This window comes from Pavona decussata, unplaced genomic scaffold, assembly GCF_977016875.1.
Source record: "Pavona decussata unplaced genomic scaffold, jaPavDecu1.1 SCAFFOLD_61, whole genome shotgun sequence".
NCBI classification, from domain to species: domain Eukaryota; kingdom Metazoa; phylum Cnidaria; class Anthozoa; order Scleractinia; family Agariciidae; genus Pavona; species Pavona decussata.
In genome coordinates this window covers 1,783,654-1,800,929 of record NW_028145482.1, presented here as the reverse complement: position 1 = coordinate 1,800,929, position 17,276 = coordinate 1,783,654, and the positions used below count along the sequence as shown (strand labels likewise).

At 38.1% G+C, this 17,276-nt stretch overlaps 3 protein-coding genes across 3 annotated transcripts; 1 reads left to right on the top strand and 2 right to left on the bottom strand.

The window, feature by feature from the left end:
- Window positions 1–7,149: 7,149 nt before the first annotated feature.
- Window positions 7,150–8,177, bottom strand: LOC146479018 (uncharacterized). The gene has a single exon (XM_085111277.1). The coding sequence runs from the start codon at window positions 8,120–8,122 to the stop codon at window positions 7,223–7,225; it is 900 nt and encodes a 299-aa protein (XP_084967403.1). The 5' UTR covers window positions 8,123–8,177; the 3' UTR covers window positions 7,150–7,222.
- A 120-nt stretch (window positions 8,178–8,297) lies between these two features.
- LOC146479017 (small RNA 2'-O-methyltransferase-like) lies at window positions 8,298–15,879 on the top strand. The gene is made up of 7 exons (XM_085111275.1): window positions 8,298–8,698; window positions 9,272–9,467; window positions 9,962–10,022; window positions 11,152–11,334; window positions 11,438–11,612; window positions 11,996–12,300; window positions 13,084–15,879. The coding sequence occupies exons 1-7, from the start codon at window positions 8,510–8,512 to the stop codon at window positions 13,553–13,555; spliced, it is 1,581 nt and encodes a 526-aa protein (XP_084967401.1). The 5' UTR covers window positions 8,298–8,509; the 3' UTR covers window positions 13,556–15,879.
- On the bottom strand, window positions 15,001–17,192 carry LOC146479016 (uncharacterized). The gene has a single exon (XM_085111278.1). It carries the CDS (start codon window positions 17,190–17,192, stop codon window positions 16,293–16,295), a length of 900 nt encoding a protein of 299 aa, XP_084967404.1. The 3' UTR covers window positions 15,001–16,292.
- Between the last annotated feature and the right edge of the window lie 84 nt (window positions 17,193–17,276).

The window sequence follows — 17,276 nt, the reverse complement described above, 5'->3', positions numbered from 1 at the left end:
AAACACGTTTTTACAAAGGCGTAGAGAAAGAGGAGAGTACGAGGGCTTATTTTAGCGTTACAACTAACTGGTCGTTTTCGACCGTACAAATTTTATCATGACACCACAAAGCGGAGAAGTTCGTTTGCGTCATTCTGGAAAAATCAACATTTAGCCGCGTTGTGATGTCATTTCGAATATAGTGGACAATGGCCCGAGAGGTTTCGGTGCCATTGTGAAAAGTTGCTTTATTGCGGAAGTACCAAATACCGTAAAGGATTGTCTTAATCAGATAGCGTGCGGTCGCACTGTCTTTATCATTCGCGCAAAGTCCTTTATAGAAGAAGACCGTGTTGACATTAGGCAAAAAGGTGAGGCCAAGGAGAGCGGAAAGAATTGGGCAGAAAAACGCCCACACCCCCTTAGCTCTACTACAGTTAAGGAAGCAGTGATCTATTGTTTCTTTCCTGGTACACACCGCGCATCGGTTAGAATTGATATAGCCCCAAGTGTGTAAGGAATCTCGTACTTTAACTCCGCGTAGAGTAATCAACCAGGCCAAATCGTTCGCTAGACAGCGCCCTAATTTCGCAATGCACAGGGTTTTTCAACACAAACAATCGAAAAGTTACACACGTCTTGACCAACACAAGCGACGAAGGGCAGGAACGGTTTATAATAAACTCAGGCCTTACATTTTTCACAAATACTCACAGCATAGCAATTATCAAACTTGCCGAAGTGTAATCACGCGGCGTGGAAAACGAGTAGCCAAAAATGTTTTCTTTACAAAATGAAAAGATATCACTAAAGTATTCTCTAATCTTAACGTAATAAATATACCGATTCAAGATTAAATAACAGTGTCATCTCGATAAATACTGAAGAGGAAAAAAAGCTTACAGTTCGTCAAAATGGTTGTCTTACACGCCATGCTCATGCGTTCGCCAAGTCCTCTTTAGTTTCAAACAACGCCATGTAGTCCAGTTATGTCCTTGTAGAAGTTAACGCGTAGATTACGAACTGAAGTCTGTCAGTTTAAAGTGAGATCCAATGCTGACTGAAAGAAAGGGTTCATATGCTCGATGCTTCAGTCTAACGTAATGTCTTCAAAGCAAGTAGGTGTGGCCGACAACTGTGATTTTTGGGAAGATTTACTTGAGAGCAGCAACCAGGACCGCTACAGTCATAACCAGAACGGACGGCAAAGCGCTCACTCCAGAACTAGCCGCGGTAGTCTTCTCTGCAGTTGTTGGCGGCGTAGTAACTGATGGTGCTTCGGCCGCTGAAGAATTAAATGAAGCCAATTAGTCGCCTGATCCCTCGAAACGAAAAGAAATCAAAGGCTCCTGAGCTAACTCGTGAATGCAGATGACACATAGCAATAGGTCTTATCACGGTTTTCGACGCCATTTTGACGAGTAGGCAAACACGTCTGAAAAAACAGTGTTTGTATGGAAATCCGATGTCAAATAATTTTCATAAAACATCGCTTCTGAAAAACTCATGAATTGGAAACTTTTAGCACTAGTAAAAGGATTTTAAGAAAAAAATTTGGAGGGATGTAGCTGTGCCAGAAAGCGTCCAGTCGTGTTTTGAACTTTCCATACATTTGTCTATATTTTTTTCCCGCGAACTATTTTTAGTAGCAGTTCACGGCTGGTTCGCTATACAGACAAATGTATGGAAAATTCAAAACACGACTGGCCGCTTTCTAGCACAGCTACATCCCTCCAATTTTTTTCTTAAAATCCTTTTCCTAATGCCAAAAGTTTCCAATTCATGAATTTTTCAGAAGCGATGTTTTATGAAAATTATTTGACATCGGATTTCCATACAAACACTGTTTTTTCAGACGTGTTTGCCTACTCGTCAAAATGGCGTCGAAAACCGTGATAAGGCCTATTGAAATTTAGACGGCTACGGAAACTTCCTTGAAAGATAAAAGAAACTATATCTTTGCCCGATTATGTAACGAAAAATAACCATTCTTGTACTCTTGTATTCTGATGCGCCGATTAAAAAAAAAATCACGTGTTTTTTTTTTCAAAGTTCATAGAAGCACGCCATGTGCAGCTACGTCATGTAAATTCGTGTCCCCGATAGTCCGGGGCTACTGGATTTTGCGATCGGGCTAGTGGATTCTAACCATCACTTGCCCGATGGGCAAGTGAAGTTTTTTTGGGAATTAAAATTACAAAATTACTGTAGGGCAAGCCGATCTCACAAAGGGAAATCTGTTCAACAAAGTATCGCATTACATTTCATGCCCGACATAAATGCGCGAAATTTTTCCTTTGGAGTTCAGTCCACGTTATCCTCAAGTAAAAATAATGAACTATGACAAGCTCTTGCTAAATAAGAATTATTTATCGACCGCGGCCTTTTGCTTCCCCATAAATTACCAGTTGTAAATTTCGAAAATGAAACATTTTTCCCTTTGAAACCTCCATGAAAGCTGACAAGATCTTAAAGTGTTCATTTCACCAGAAATTTGCATAATTTTGTTTACGACGTCAATGATGCGTGACATGGCACGTTCCGCTTTCGCGTGAAAACTGACAAATTAAATTATTTTTTAATTAAATTATTTCTAAATTAAATTATTTTTAATTCTTAAAAGAAACCGCACTCTGTAGAAAAAAACGAAAAAAACCTATAACTTTGCTCAGATTCAACGAAAAATCTCCATTCTTACACTTAAATGATTGTCAAATTACTCTCTACAGAATGAATGAGAGAATTCTGACGCGTCGTGAAAAAAATTTTGTTTTTTTTTTTCACTAATTGAGTTTACGACCCCGGACTTTCTGAAAAACTGAAAAAAACTTGTAACTTTGCTCAGATTGAACGAAAAATCTCCATTCTTGCACTCGTCAAATTATTCTCTACATATTGAATAAGAATTTCCTGATGCGCCGTGAACAACAAATGTTCGCGTGTTTTTTTCCACTAATTGAATTTAAAACTCATTCACTGCGCACGCCCGAAAGTTAACGACAAAACCGACCGACCGACCGACCGACCAACTAACCAACGAAGTCCACAGTCAACTATCGCTATAACTCGTTCATTGCGCTACGCGCATTCACGAGTTAAAAAGAGACGCATGACATGGGAAAGACTGAAATTTAAGTCAGAAACTGAGAACAACCTCACATTCCGGTGTAAACTTGATAATCCAAAATGAATATACACAGCTGAACTAGGTTTGAAAAATTGATCGTGTGTAGTCCTTCTTAGCTTCTTGATCTGTTTATTTGAGCCCTCTTTCCGGCGCTGGAACAAAAACCTCAAGTGCGGCTCTGTCGCGTTCTTGGGAGGTTCTTTTCACTTCCTTAACATCTCCCACTTCTTCTTCTCGTGTGATGACACTTTCGGCTTTTGTTAACTTTTCTTTCCGTTGATTCTCTGCCTCAATCGTGTTCTGAAGTTGCCATGGAAACAATCGACAACTTGTCAATAGTTGGGTTACTTTTACAAGCTCGTTTCTCGAGGAAGGGAGCAATGGCGGTCGAAAGTGTGGTACCGCAAATGGAAAAATCTCTTGTTTTCCTGGTGGAAAATCGGTGGCTGTGAACTTCAATTCACTGTGTGAGTTTTTAGGGTTCAGTGTCTCACCCTTAAGCGCATCAAAAGGTGTCATCACTGGACCGAGGTCGTAACATGATATTAGTTTTCGTCGTAAAAGCTTTTTCAAGCGTTGTTCTTTCTTTACGGTAACTTTTACTGGAACTGTGCGGACCTTCTCTGATCCTCCGAGCTCTGAGCAATCGCGGTTCTCAAATTTCTTGCCTTGAATTTGCCGTGGACACAATATTACACAACTTGGCGTCAAAGAAAACACCTCCGCGCCTAGTGCATGATATTCGCTGATTCTACCTACCTCACAAACCTCACTCAAAACCTTACCGAGATTGAAACAGTCGCTTTTTGGGCGTTGCTGCTTGTCATAAAACCGATAAGCATTGGCTACATAAGAACTGTTATCTCTCACTGAGTTACCTTTGTTTTCCTCTTTCTTTCCTTGAGGCCATGGTCTGAAAAAAGGCCCGGAACGCACTGGTAGAATTCCCTTGGTTAGCTGGTTCACGGAGCCATTGTCATATTGCCTTCTGTCTTTTCCAGTTTGCACACTTCTAAATTTACTGGACTCGACGACAAACGTTTCTGTGTTCAAGCTGTTTCCACAGAGAGCCAAATTAATCTCACTCGATGTTGGACCCGACTTTTGCCTTTCCATGTTCTTCGCGCTTTGGAATAAACAGCGAGGTTTCTCCTGACCATGTATCATCAGTGAACTCTGATTTGGAGCACTTTTAATCAGCCCACGCCGAGATTTCATTTGTGCTGAAGACGAGTAAATGTCTGGCAATTCAAGTTCCATCCGTGAAACCTGCCTAGTCTTCTCTCGAGCTGGTTTCTCTTTTGGTTGCAACTGTCCTCTTATTCTTAGCTGGAGAAGCTGACTTTCCAGTTCTCTGGCAGTTTGTGATCTCAAAAGGGACACGGTCATCTTATCCACATTGTCATCGGACATGTTTGACTGAAGATCTGTGACTTGCAAATAAACAATGTGAAACAAAACCACGGATAGCTTCATTCTCCACAAACGAAGGGAACAGTTAATTTAATTAACACCATCCGCTGTCGTCGTTAACGGCTTTTAAGTGTTGACGAGCTTTTTCCCCCTAACCTTTGTTCGATTGAACAACTGAAAAACATGCAAGGAACCCACTTGATTGGGTGGCTACCATCTTTCTTAAGTTTACAAGTTCTCATTTTTTGACAGCCTCAAGTTACAGTGTACAAGCTCGTACTTAGAAGCGTGTCAGTTCAAAACTGAGGTAGCCAATTATTGAAGCAAGCAGCACTCTGTTTCGGGTTGTAATGATTTGAAATTCTAAAGTTCTTTTGAAGTGGTGTAAACGCTCTTTATACAGTAAAACTACCACAATGTCGTAAAGATTATCGCCAGATTGAGTAGTGTTTAACTAACTTTGTTCGGTTAGCTTCCATTCCATGTCAGTTTTTCAATAACAATCATGTGAGCACAAAAGCAATTGATTTGATTACGTAACACAGTGTCCAGGTAACACTAGTAACACTCGAGATCAATCTCGTTCCCAGGGTCTCTTCATTTCCCGTCCCCTGGGAACGAGGTTGACTCGAGCTCAGAATATCTATGGTCTAGTAAAGTGAGCGTTTTTCAGTTCGATGATTGTTTTGTCAATCCTCCACCAATTTGAAGTAGATCCGCCGAAAACATGGAAGACGCGGCTTTGTAATTCCGAATGATATTTGCTCTTTAGTAGCCGCTGCTCAATGTGCAACAAACAATATAAGTTCTAAGTTTATTCACAGCTAATTTAACGGAACCTGCAATTTAAACCTCCTTACCACGTTTTCAAACAGCTCATTAGCAAGTTACTCTTATCTAATAACATCAACTGTTCTGAAAGCATTAAATATTCATTTGCTTCGTTTCCCATCAGACCTTCCTTTAGACGTTAGAGACGCGTCACTTTCCTAGAACCTGGACCACTCAGTCTTTTCAGGGGGTATTGCGTATCGAATGAAGAGATCTCAGCTGGAGGCTTGTCACATTCGTTATTCGCACGGAGGACTACTGCTTCTGTCGATAGAGAAGAACACGGAAGGGCGAGCAAAAGTCGACTGCCTTGCGGGCGTGCGAAGGGGTCGCCTTAGCAAAATCTCAGACAAATCACCGACACGGTTTTAAAAGCTAATGCCTGCCAAACATCTTGCAACCATTGGATATTACGTGGAGCAAAATGGTCACTCGGGTAACTGATGTTCTTAGACCTCTTTCAGTTTGTAATGAAGGTTTCGTTGTGGCTACGGTTTTTGTTTGATTCAGCAAGAATTTTGATCCGGATTCCAAGTTTCGCCGGTAGTTAGTTAATAAAAGTTGTTGTCACAATTAAAACCATGCATAGGTTTAAGGCTTCGTTCTAAACTGAGCACTGTCAGATCTTTCTACGATACAGCCGTTATTTTCTTCTAAAGCTAGTGCAGGAGTTTATGTTTACGTGGGATAAGTAGATCTTTAAAGCAAGGGCCATTGTCTGATTCAAAAAGAAAATTGTTGGTAACCACGCATTTTTTGGAGGTATAATAAGTAAAGATAATTCTAAAAAGACTTTAAAATACTTAACAATATGTGGCATTTTTTCCCAACTGAAGTTTAGTTGTCTCTGAAAAATGCGTTGTTACCCCCAATTTTCCTTTAGTGTTTCAAAAGCCCTTGCTAAGATCTGCTTTTCCCGCACAATCATAAGCCACGAAAAATACCCTTGGATTAGTAGGCGCCGTCCTTTATAAGACTGAGTTTCTTGAACCAATCCCGAGATGAACAGAAAGCATGAACAGTAGCCAAAGGAGGTACCGGTGTGTCTCAGCTCTTCAGTTGTCGAGATCCTTCGAGGGAAGAAATTTGATAGGAGAGGTCTGAGTGAAGACTAAAATTGTGTTGTTTCATTAGCCGAAGTTTTTCGGGAAAAGATAAAAAAAAAACGTTTCTCATAAAAGAAGTGTTTAAGAAGTGTTTCCCACCATTTATTTAATGCGACTAGCTCATTTGCTATTGTTCACTCGTAGGTCAGCCAAAGCGTGCGCTTCACTCGTAAAGGCCAGCGAAACGGGTCCCCAATCCCCCCAGTAACCTGTCTTTAACGGTTATATAACAAATAACTGAAGAAAATTGTAATGAAATATTGCACAGCATTAAATGCTGTTTAGCTAGGCGGAAAGGTCACAAAACACGATGTATGTCGTGTCTGGTGCTTATTAGAAATTGTCGAAAGTTGCACGTGTTGGAGGAAATACCCCAGTGTGGTCACGAAACTCAACACGAATTTATAGCATACTGATGGGTCAGTGATAAGTTTCAACCATTTTTTTTATTTGGTCGCCTTCAGAAATGAAAAGTAGTGTAAAGTATTTTGAATACAGTGCAGACTTTTCAGGAATATTAACGAGTAGTTTCTACAGGTTTGACTGCATAATGTCCACACACAAACAAAACTATGAATAAAAGCTTGTCAAGTTTTGTAAATTTTCACAGTGTAAAAAATATAATTCCGGCCAAGAGAGGATGAAGGTACCGGCCCAGTCCCCCCTTGGGGTCAAGAAAATAAGTCAAGTAAGTCAAGTCAAAAAATATAATTTGCCTAAAATAATCTTACATCAAATCCTACATCAATTACGTACGACATTAACGCTACCTAACCTCTTTTCCGTCAATAGGGCACCTATTTGAGGTCCAGCTTAACCATGTTTGTATACATTGGCCATGAAAATAATGTCCACAGGGGAGAAACTTCCTCTCTTCCCCTGGGATATAGTCTTCGATACAAATACTACACACATCATCTAACACGCTTGTTACAGTATCCGATCGAAGACTGTCAATCTGATCTTTAGATAATGTCTTCGGTTTGACCGAACAGTCTAACTGCACGAGAAGCTCATAATCCTCTGGGGTGATCTCGCGGTTTTGAAGTTCAATCAATAGATTCATGAATGCCTGGTCTTCAAATTTAACGCTGTTCCCCGAACCGACAATAAAGTCAGAATTATTGTAAAACGATGGTGGTTTAGCAGATTGGTTACAACTTTCGTGGACTGATTTCTTAAGGCAGCTTCGAGGATCATGAATTTTTGCATTTTTGCGAGCCCTTGCAACTGACCGGTCTTGAATGAGCTCTTTTTCCTTCCGTGTTTTTGTCCTCTTTTCCTTCTTTCTCTTTGAATTCTCAGCTCTCATTTCCTTGATCCGTAACTCTTTGTTAGCCGAGCAGCCACCTTGACCGCCGTGTTTTGACGAGCTAGGGGGTGCTTGATCATAATTTTCTGGACAGTTCTTTGTAGCTTTCGTCTTCGCAGACAGGCGCTTCTTTCCACCATTTCGCCTCAAAATCTGTCCACGCTTTTGGTCGTAAAAATCCAACTCGCTCGGGTAGTAAGATAACACGCAGTCTTCTTCGTCGGATAACTCAAAATCGAGGGATATTAGGTCAGCATTCTCTCTATCCTCAAAGGGTTCGTACTTGGGCCCGTCGTCATGATCATTCACTGGAGTGGAGTCAACTCCGACTTCTCCTGAAGCCTGTTCTGCCATAATGATGAAAACAAGATAGTTAGCAATTTAAAGTAGCTATTCTTATGAGACAGAAACGAAACCAAGGAAGCTTTATACCTTAAAAGTTGCATCAACGAGCTAAAAATAGGCCATGGAGTCTGTTCATAGGCCAAAACAAGCTTTCAGGAGCTTTCAGGCTGTGGTGCAATACTTATCCCTAGTGTTTTCTCGGTTTAATATTACCGAAAATCCCTGAGAACGAGTTCGTAATATTTCCTCCAGTCTCTCTCTGTCACCAAAAACAAAATGGCGGCAAATTTGCCTTTTTCATTTCATCAAGCATTTTTCAACTTTCCTGTGCTGCAAACAAGTAATTTTCGTCCTTGAATATGAGAAAAACTTTGTAATCTAAGGATATGGTTAGTAATGAGTGTTCAAGAGACGACAGAAGCTAATAGTGGGCTTGAAGGCGAAAGTGAAAGTGGATTGAAGAAAGAACAGCTTCCTTTGACGGAAGATGAAGAAACTTTTAAAGGTCCGACGTTTTGTCCACCAGTTTACCGTCGACGATATGCTGCAGTCTGTGAGCTAGTGAAGAAACACCAAGCAAAAAAGGTACTATTTTTAATAATATATAAATCATTCCCCATTTACTCAGCCATTAGGAAAATCCTCTACCCCCTTCCCTTCCGCTTCCGCCTGTCTCATTAGTCATGTATGCCAATGCATTGGCATGTGCTGCCCCAGAGAGTTTGGATTTTAAGCCATCTTTGTGTGATCGTTTTGGTAAGAAATTAAAAACAGTATGCTTACTTCTCAGAAATACCCCGGGTGAGGGGGTTACTTTTAAGATTTTATACCATAAATTACTGTATCTCGGAGAACCACTTAATCTCGCCATATATAGTGAGGAGACATAACACCCCCCCCCCCCCCAGTCTATTTTCAATCCTTGGGCATATAGTTGGAAGTATGAAAGAGGCAAGATTTCTTTAAATAAGTGATGACAAATAGCATTTTGATGTCACATGTCGCACTTTCAGTTATTTTGTAAAACTTTCTTACTCAAGTTCTATTCAAGATTGCTGTTTGTTTTTTAGGGATAGAAATGACATATGTTGAATGCATAATTAATCTATGAAGCTGCTCACTTAGATATTTCCTTATTTTCATACCATCAACCTTCAGGTCCTTGACTTTGGATGTGCTGAAGCAAAACTTGTCAAAGTTTTAATAAATCAAGAGACACTGTCTCATATGGAAGAAGTGATTGGGGTGGATATCAACAGACAACTTCTAGAAGAAAATAAGTTCCGTATTCAACCTCTCACAGCAGATTATCTGAGACCTCGCACTCATCCATTCAAAGTATCTTTGTATCAGGGTATGTAGATCTGATCAGGGCTGTAGTATCAAGCCTTGAAGAAAATAGCTGGCAAGGAAATAGGCAGTCATAAACCAAATTCTAACATGTATTTTTGTGATGCCTGTTTTTATTAGAGTTATTTAATAATTATTATTGTGCTCCAACAAGCTGGCTAGTTTCACTGTATTGCCAGACGCAATAGAGTCCAAAAGTGATGATGTCACAACAACTAAATTAATGAAATTATGGGATTTGTTGAGAATGAAAGAGCATGATGAAAAAAATGCCTACTTGCATCTCATTTCAGTTTGGAGGTGAGATATTATCACCATTCCATATAAGTCCTTCTAATCCCATAATTTCATAAATTCAGTTTTTGTGACGTCAGCACTTTAGGACTCTACAATGTATAGCAATTACTTGATTGAAAATGAAAACCCTGCCATATCCAGCTCCATAGATGGTTGGCATTTCCTTGATATTGATTTATTGATCATTATTTTTTATTTTAGGTTCCATAGCTGAAGCAGATGAAAGATTTGTTGACTTTGATGTGATTGCTTGTGTTGAACTGTAAGTTGTTTCATATGTTGACATGACACCACAATTGGCAATGCCCAAGTCAGTGTCAATTGCATTTTGTGTTGTTATCCATTTTATTTTTACTCCTTAAAATATAACAAAACAAAAATTACAACAGTGATTTTAAATAGTGCAGTTGTAAAAGGTTTTTTACGCTGTAAGGCTGCAAAAAAAAAAAAAAAAAACTGAATGGACAATAATATTACAATGCATGTTTAAAGTGCTATTAATACTGCTATACTTAAGTACAACAAAAAAAGAAAGGAGCGATAGCAATAATAATAGTAATGATAACAAATGATTATTATATAATGACAGTAATAAAATAATAATAACAAAATTTGTAATAATGATAATACTTATTGAACTTATTATGATCAGTTTATTTTTATTTTTTGTCGTTGTGAATGTGTGTGGGTAGATGTCTTGTAGTGCTTAATGATAATAATGATAGTACTATTAATTTTACTATTATTATTATTATTGTTATTATTATTATAATTGTTATTATTATTATTATTATTATTACTATTATTATTGTTTTTATTATTATTGTGACATTTGTTTTTTCTTTAAAAAATTTGTGGTTGAAAATTAGTCTCAAAATCTAAATGAATTGTAAATAGGTTTTAATAGTTTTTTTTTCAACTTTTAACTTGTAAATAACAATTTGCTTAGTATATGTTAATAAAGAGATTATTTATTATTGTTATTATTATTATTACTATTATTATTGTTATTATTATTATTATTATTATTTTTATTAATTATATCTATTTCCTCTTCTTTTATGTAAGGTTAAGTTACTTCTTTTTTTAGAATTTGTGAATGAATAGTGTTTCGATGAATTGATTGGATTTTTTTGTAACAGCAAGTTGATTGTAAATAGGATTTTAATTGAGGTTTTGTAATAAAGATTTTATTATTATTATTATTATTATTATTATTATTATTATTATTATTATTAAAGCAATTAAAGACATTAACCCACATTCACACCTCTGTTAGTTTTTTTACCAGACCAGAAGATTAACTTTTGTATGACTGTATGGTGTCAATATTACAGAGTGGTTTGATGACGCACTATAAATAATTATTATTTTGTTTTCTGTCTTGACAGGATAGAGCATCTTGAGCCTGACGTTCTTAATTCTATGCCTGAGACTGTGTTTGGCCAGCTGTCACCCAAGGTTGTCATAGTGACAACGCCTAATGTTGAGTTCAACGTCTTGTTCCCAGGTCTTAAAGGATTCCGTCATTATGATCACAAGTTTGAGTGGACGAGAGCTGAATTTCAAGAATGGTTAGTTGTTGTCTTAAGAGTTTGGACTCTGTGTCTCTGCTGGACTGTGACAGCTCTAGGTTCAACTTTAAAATGTTTAAAATGCCTTGTACATGATTTGCAGGTCTAACACCCAAGCCAGCAAGTACAATTACACTGTGACTTTTGATGGCATTGCTCCTGGACCGGAGGGTTCTGAGCATTTGGGATGTTGTTCACAAGTGGCTGTGTTTGAGAGGATTTCACCATTAGTCCCTCAGGCATCGAATGTTTCCAGAATACATCAGCCATATAATCTGGTATTGCCTTTAGTTAGCCTCTACATTGTATAATACTATCCATTTATTTATCAACAGATTCACTCAACACTTTTGCAGGTAAAAAACAACAGCTAGACACAAATTATGATCCCTACTAGGTTACAGAGTCACCTGTCCCACTTCTTGAACATTGCAACAATAATAGAAGTCCCTCCCTTATTTGCACCCCTATTTCTTTTTTATTCATGTAACATCTTTTTTTATTATTTTCCTATTCATTACATTTGTCATTAATGTTGTTGTTGCAATTCAAATTTAGTAAGGTTTGTGTATTATAAAATTAGTGTAGTCTATTAAATTTATAACTTATTTATTTCATTTTACCTTTTTTTTAAATAAAGTTATTGTTGTTGCATGAATAGGTTTCAGAGGTTGAGTACCCTTTTAGGGAAGACAAACGAACAGAGGAAGAAAAAATCTTGCAAGAGGTGGAGTACGTGTTGTGGCTGCTCTCAACCAAGGAGGAAGAAGAGGATTATGACCTGGAGGAAAGTAATGACAAGTCTGCTTTCAGTGATGAGAATGATGAGATTGGCCATGTTGGAGATGAATGTTCCAGTGACTGTGCAATGAGGGATGAAGATGATGAAACCTGTGTGTATTCACTTGAAAGACTGCTCAGGTTTCCAACTCTTTGTAAGATGTGTGGTGACATCCAGAGGCTCAAGTATGTAACTTGATGCAAATTGACTTTTAAATGTTACTAGTTAGTTTCCTCTGATTTGTTAAATGGAGGTGTAGAGATGTAGTTGTTAGTGTGTCAAAGTTTCAACCAGAGTTTCAGGTTGGAAGATCAGAGGGTTAGTGTGTCGTGGTTGGCGTCCACATTGTTGGGTCGTTTCCTTAGAGTAATTATTGTCACGTATATTAAATGGGTATGGGTGAGAAAATACTAGGAAACCTAACCCTGTGATGAAAACCCAATTGGAAAGGGACTACAAGTCTGCCATAGTTAGTAAAACTAATAATAATTATCACATATAGTGAGGTACAGTTCAGGTAGGAATTGGGTGAGTAATTTCATTTTGGCCAGTTGGTAGCAAATTATACTTATTTGAGGTAACAATTTGAGCACCATTTCTCTTGAACTGTATGACATTTGTTCCAGTTACAAGGAAATCATCAAATCAATGACAAGATTCAAGACTGTTAATTAAGTTCATGTAAACCTGCTTTTACGTAAATGTCAGGGCAACCTTCTGCAACTTTTACTGACATGACATTAAGCAAGCTAGTGCAGTCATTGGCTGTTTTAAATTTTGAAACAGCCAATGACTGCACTTGCTTGTTGCATATGCAGTATAGATAACCAAGTTTAAATAAATGTGATTGGACAGTTGTTCATCAAAAATTGTGCTCTGATTGTGCAACAGAGGTGCACAAAAACCCACCAGAATAAAGCATTTTGTTATAGATACATTGAATATACAATCAATATTGCTTACTGCAGAGATGTTCTCCAGGACTCCTCATTGTTCCAGCTTACTGAGGATGGGTGTGGAGTCCTGTGGCACCAGCCGTCACAAACTTGGAGCGATGATGAGAGTGACACAGGCTGGGATGCCTGTGGTTATGATGGTAATGTGGACAATTCGAACAGACCCCAAGACTCTGTATGGGAAGAACCAGAAAACTGGGATGACGACAGCGACAGCACTTTTACAGCACCTAATGTGTGCAGCATGACTAATACAGAGGTGTGTTGGGACAATTCAAAAGATGGTTGTAAATTATGGAATGGCATGGACTGGGGTGCACTTGAGGAAACTGGAGTGGAGGAAGATGTGGAGGAAGAGTTCAGCACCAACCTTCGTTACCGGGACAATGTGACAATTCCACAGGAAAGTGATGATGGATCTTTGAGTAATGATAGTGAAAATAATGAAACAGATGACCTCGTTTGGATTTCAGATAACAGTTGATCAGAATAGATGGACCTTTAGGAGATGGATCTATAGATACAAACACTGCATTTGCATGAAATATAAAATTAATCATCAAGGGTGTAGATACTGTTCAATAGATGGGAATGCCATAAAATCTATATTGAAATCCCCTGAGACCAAATTAATTTCAGTCTAAAGGAAAGAGGGGATAATGTAGAGATTGTTAAAAAACGAACACTGGTGGAATAATTTCAAATTACAATTTTGGTGAAAACTACTGCAACTGAAATATAATTTTTATAACCTCCGACCAGTAACCCCTACCACAGAACAAGAAATGGTGGGTGTGTTTGTACTGTAATTTAGTTATAATTTGGGGATTACAGTCCAATACTACCTGGAAACTGTTGTTGAAGTTATGTGTTGTTAGGTATTGCATTGTGGGGGAGCTGTTCAATTTGTTTTCGAAAATTATTGGAATAAACTCCTAAGACCATGGTTAAGTGATTCTGTTTTCATGATAATCTTTCAAAGAAAATTTTTCAAGTTCTCAGTATGTATCACCTTACAACATTGACACCTTGTTTATTTCTGTCAAAATGAAAGTGGGAAGCGGCAACGTAGATATACATGTCTATTCAGTTGTAAATAAATTTCTTATTTTCCCTTTTGTAAAATTCTTTATGATAAGCATGGTGTAATTGGTCAATTTTGCGGGCTGTATTTCACTCTACGGCCCGCTTAATGTGAAAGTTGTTCGTTTCCAGCATGCCCGATTAACCTTAGCCTCCCATGCAGTCGTTTTTAGGGGACTCGTATTGTCTCCTCCCCTAAGAATGACTGTGTGGGAGGCTTGATTAACCTCAGATATAATAAACATCTTATTTACCTCGTTTTCTTGGTCCCTCCGTAGTGCAAGTTATGATCCTAAAAAAAGAAGGATCCATAACTTACAGCACGAACCAAGAACTCAGTTAGTAAAAGGTATGTAGTGTAAACTTCATGCAATTTGAATCATTTCCTTTCATTATCCAAAATAAATAAAACCCCATTGCCATGGCCAATAATGTATTGCCACTGCCATAGATATTTTGTTTGCATTCCAAATTGATTTGCTCCTAAACAGGTTCTTTGGGTTACCAAGATACTAAAAGGGTGTGTTGCATTGTAAGTGGTACTGTCTTTCAGTATTAGTTTTAAAAGATTTATAGTTAAATACTATCTTGGTAATGGTTCATATGAAACTTTTTAATTACAGCTTTTCATTACCTATAAACATTACCCTGATGTGGTGTGGTAATGCCAAATATTTTAATAACATTACTATCAGTTATGGTTTGGTTTATGTATTTTTATGCCTGATTCTGAATAAAGATGTAACAAAATAATGGCAGTCACACAGAGACAAAAAACACCTTTTATGTTGACTTTATGTCACCAACAGCCGGAATAATAACAAAAACATAAAGTATGACAAAAAATGTGTCCATGCTGTCTGGTTGTTATGTCGCTAACTAGTATGAACCAGGCCTTTGAAATAAAATAACCTACTCTGTTCAATATTGACTATTTTCCAACTTAGCTGGTCTATCACAAATTATGCAGTTTTAAGGCCCCAAAGACATATTTAATACAATTCTAACAAGCTAAGTCACAAAAATAGTACCTAATTATTAACAATCCTATATAATATCAACAATTCTATGATGTAGTGATATTTACAATAATTATAGCGGATATGTTAATATGTCTTTCTTGGCCTGAAATAAATTATTTATACTTTAACAATTTGAAATAGCTAAGTCTCAAAAACAGTACCTAAATATTAACAATCCTATGACATAGTGATATTTACAATAATTATCATTGATATGTTAATTTAAAATATTAAATGTAAAATGTTTTTATTGGTCCTTCATTATTATTCTATGCTTTATAATCTCTTTGGTTAGGAAACACTTAGGGAAAGAAAGTTGAGTTTGACACAGCTGGTATCTCTGGGGATTGCTTACTGGTAATTTCTGGTTGAAATTGCAAGAGGTTCAAGACAACTTTAGCTTGTACTGATACCAGGTGTTGACTGTAACATTATCATAAACGTTCTCAACAACACTGTTGATCATCTATTACTTAAACAAAATTGCTTTTTTTTTATACTACAGATTATTTTGGTTCTAGCTCCTAAACTGTTCTGCATTAGAACAGTAATTTTAACAGGATGTTTTCTTAAATAATTATCTGTCACCCATTCACTGGGTTCGTTACTTACAGTATTATGGTTATTGTTACTTTAACTTTGTGGAAGGTGTTCATGGATTGCCTTCACCATTAAATAATAAAAAATGTTGTTTTCAAATGAATTACAGAGTAGTATTGGGTGTCTCTAACTGCAACATATGGGGAAAGGGGTGGGATGGGGGGGGGGTAGGGTGATGAGATATGGCTTTTCCTTCAGACTATCTTACCAACGTAGGCCTGTGGAAGCTAAAAAAAAGTTGTTTCAGAAACGAAAATCTGCTAATTAATCTGCTAGTCAATGAAAGTTCCTAGAACAAGATTCAAGGCTATGACACATGACTATCAGAAGATAAGGAAAGAGGTGAACCATGGAATTTTCTTCCACACTGTCCACCCCACTGTTTGGTCTTGAACATGTCGCATAATCTTGATGCATAATTTTTCAAACAATGAATTGAAATTTCTCTGTGTGATGCTCACCCTACACAATACCTCGTGATGTTTCTCATTTGCACCTCTTCTCAAAGAGTTTTTGTCACTTTAGAAGAGTAGAAAGCCAGCGGCCAATCAAAAGACCTAAAAATTGACATAGAAAGTTCCCGACAACAGCTCCAATGACACTTCCAAATACGGGTACAGGGATATGGTAGTAACCAAAGGCTGCACCTCCCACCCCTCCCACAAATCCTATCACTATGGGTGTGACTCTTTTAGCTTTGATCTTTTCGGCATCCACTGGTGTCACATGACCTTTGCTTTTGGCATGGTCAGCCATAATGACCACATAAGCTATCCACAAGGCATCCTGCACAAGTCCAATAAACACACCTATGGCATGTCCAGTTAGTACTATTGAGGTCTGTGCTACAAAACCTGTTGTAGTAACAACGATGAACAGCACGCCCCCAAGTATTCCCTGTAGGGTGACAAACAACAGTCTTCCTATAGTCCAAAGCATGTCATATGCTTGGTAGCTTTCTGGTTTCCCTGCTTTGCAATCTCGGCAAAAATGCTCACAGTTGCTTGTCAACGCGTTATAATCGCGCTCTCCCAGTCGCCTCCTAGCTCTTCGAACCGCCTCATGTGAGGAAAAAAAGACCTCCCCATTGACATTATCTGTGGAATCCACCGGATATTCTATTCGGTACACAACCTGCTCTGGCTCGAGAACAAATCGAGTTCGTACCACTTCCGCTTTACCTGTGGGGTTACTTTCCCCCAGGGATCGCAGTCCAGTGTCTCTGTCTCCAGTTTTGTGTATGACCCAAGCGAAATTCGGCCGTACTTTCTCCACGATAAAGTGATGCCAGTAACCAAGCGGACTCTCTTCCATCACATGATCGCCTTTGCGAAGTTGCGCTAGTGACGTAATCTTTGTTCGCGGTGATATTAACCCAAATGACACCGGTGGTTTCGTTTCCTCGAAACTGAACATGTCAAACGTGTGCTTCCCCTTGCAAATAAATTGAGATTGTGGTAGAAATTCCAAAAGTTCTGTTTACGGCGGCAAAGTCTAGCC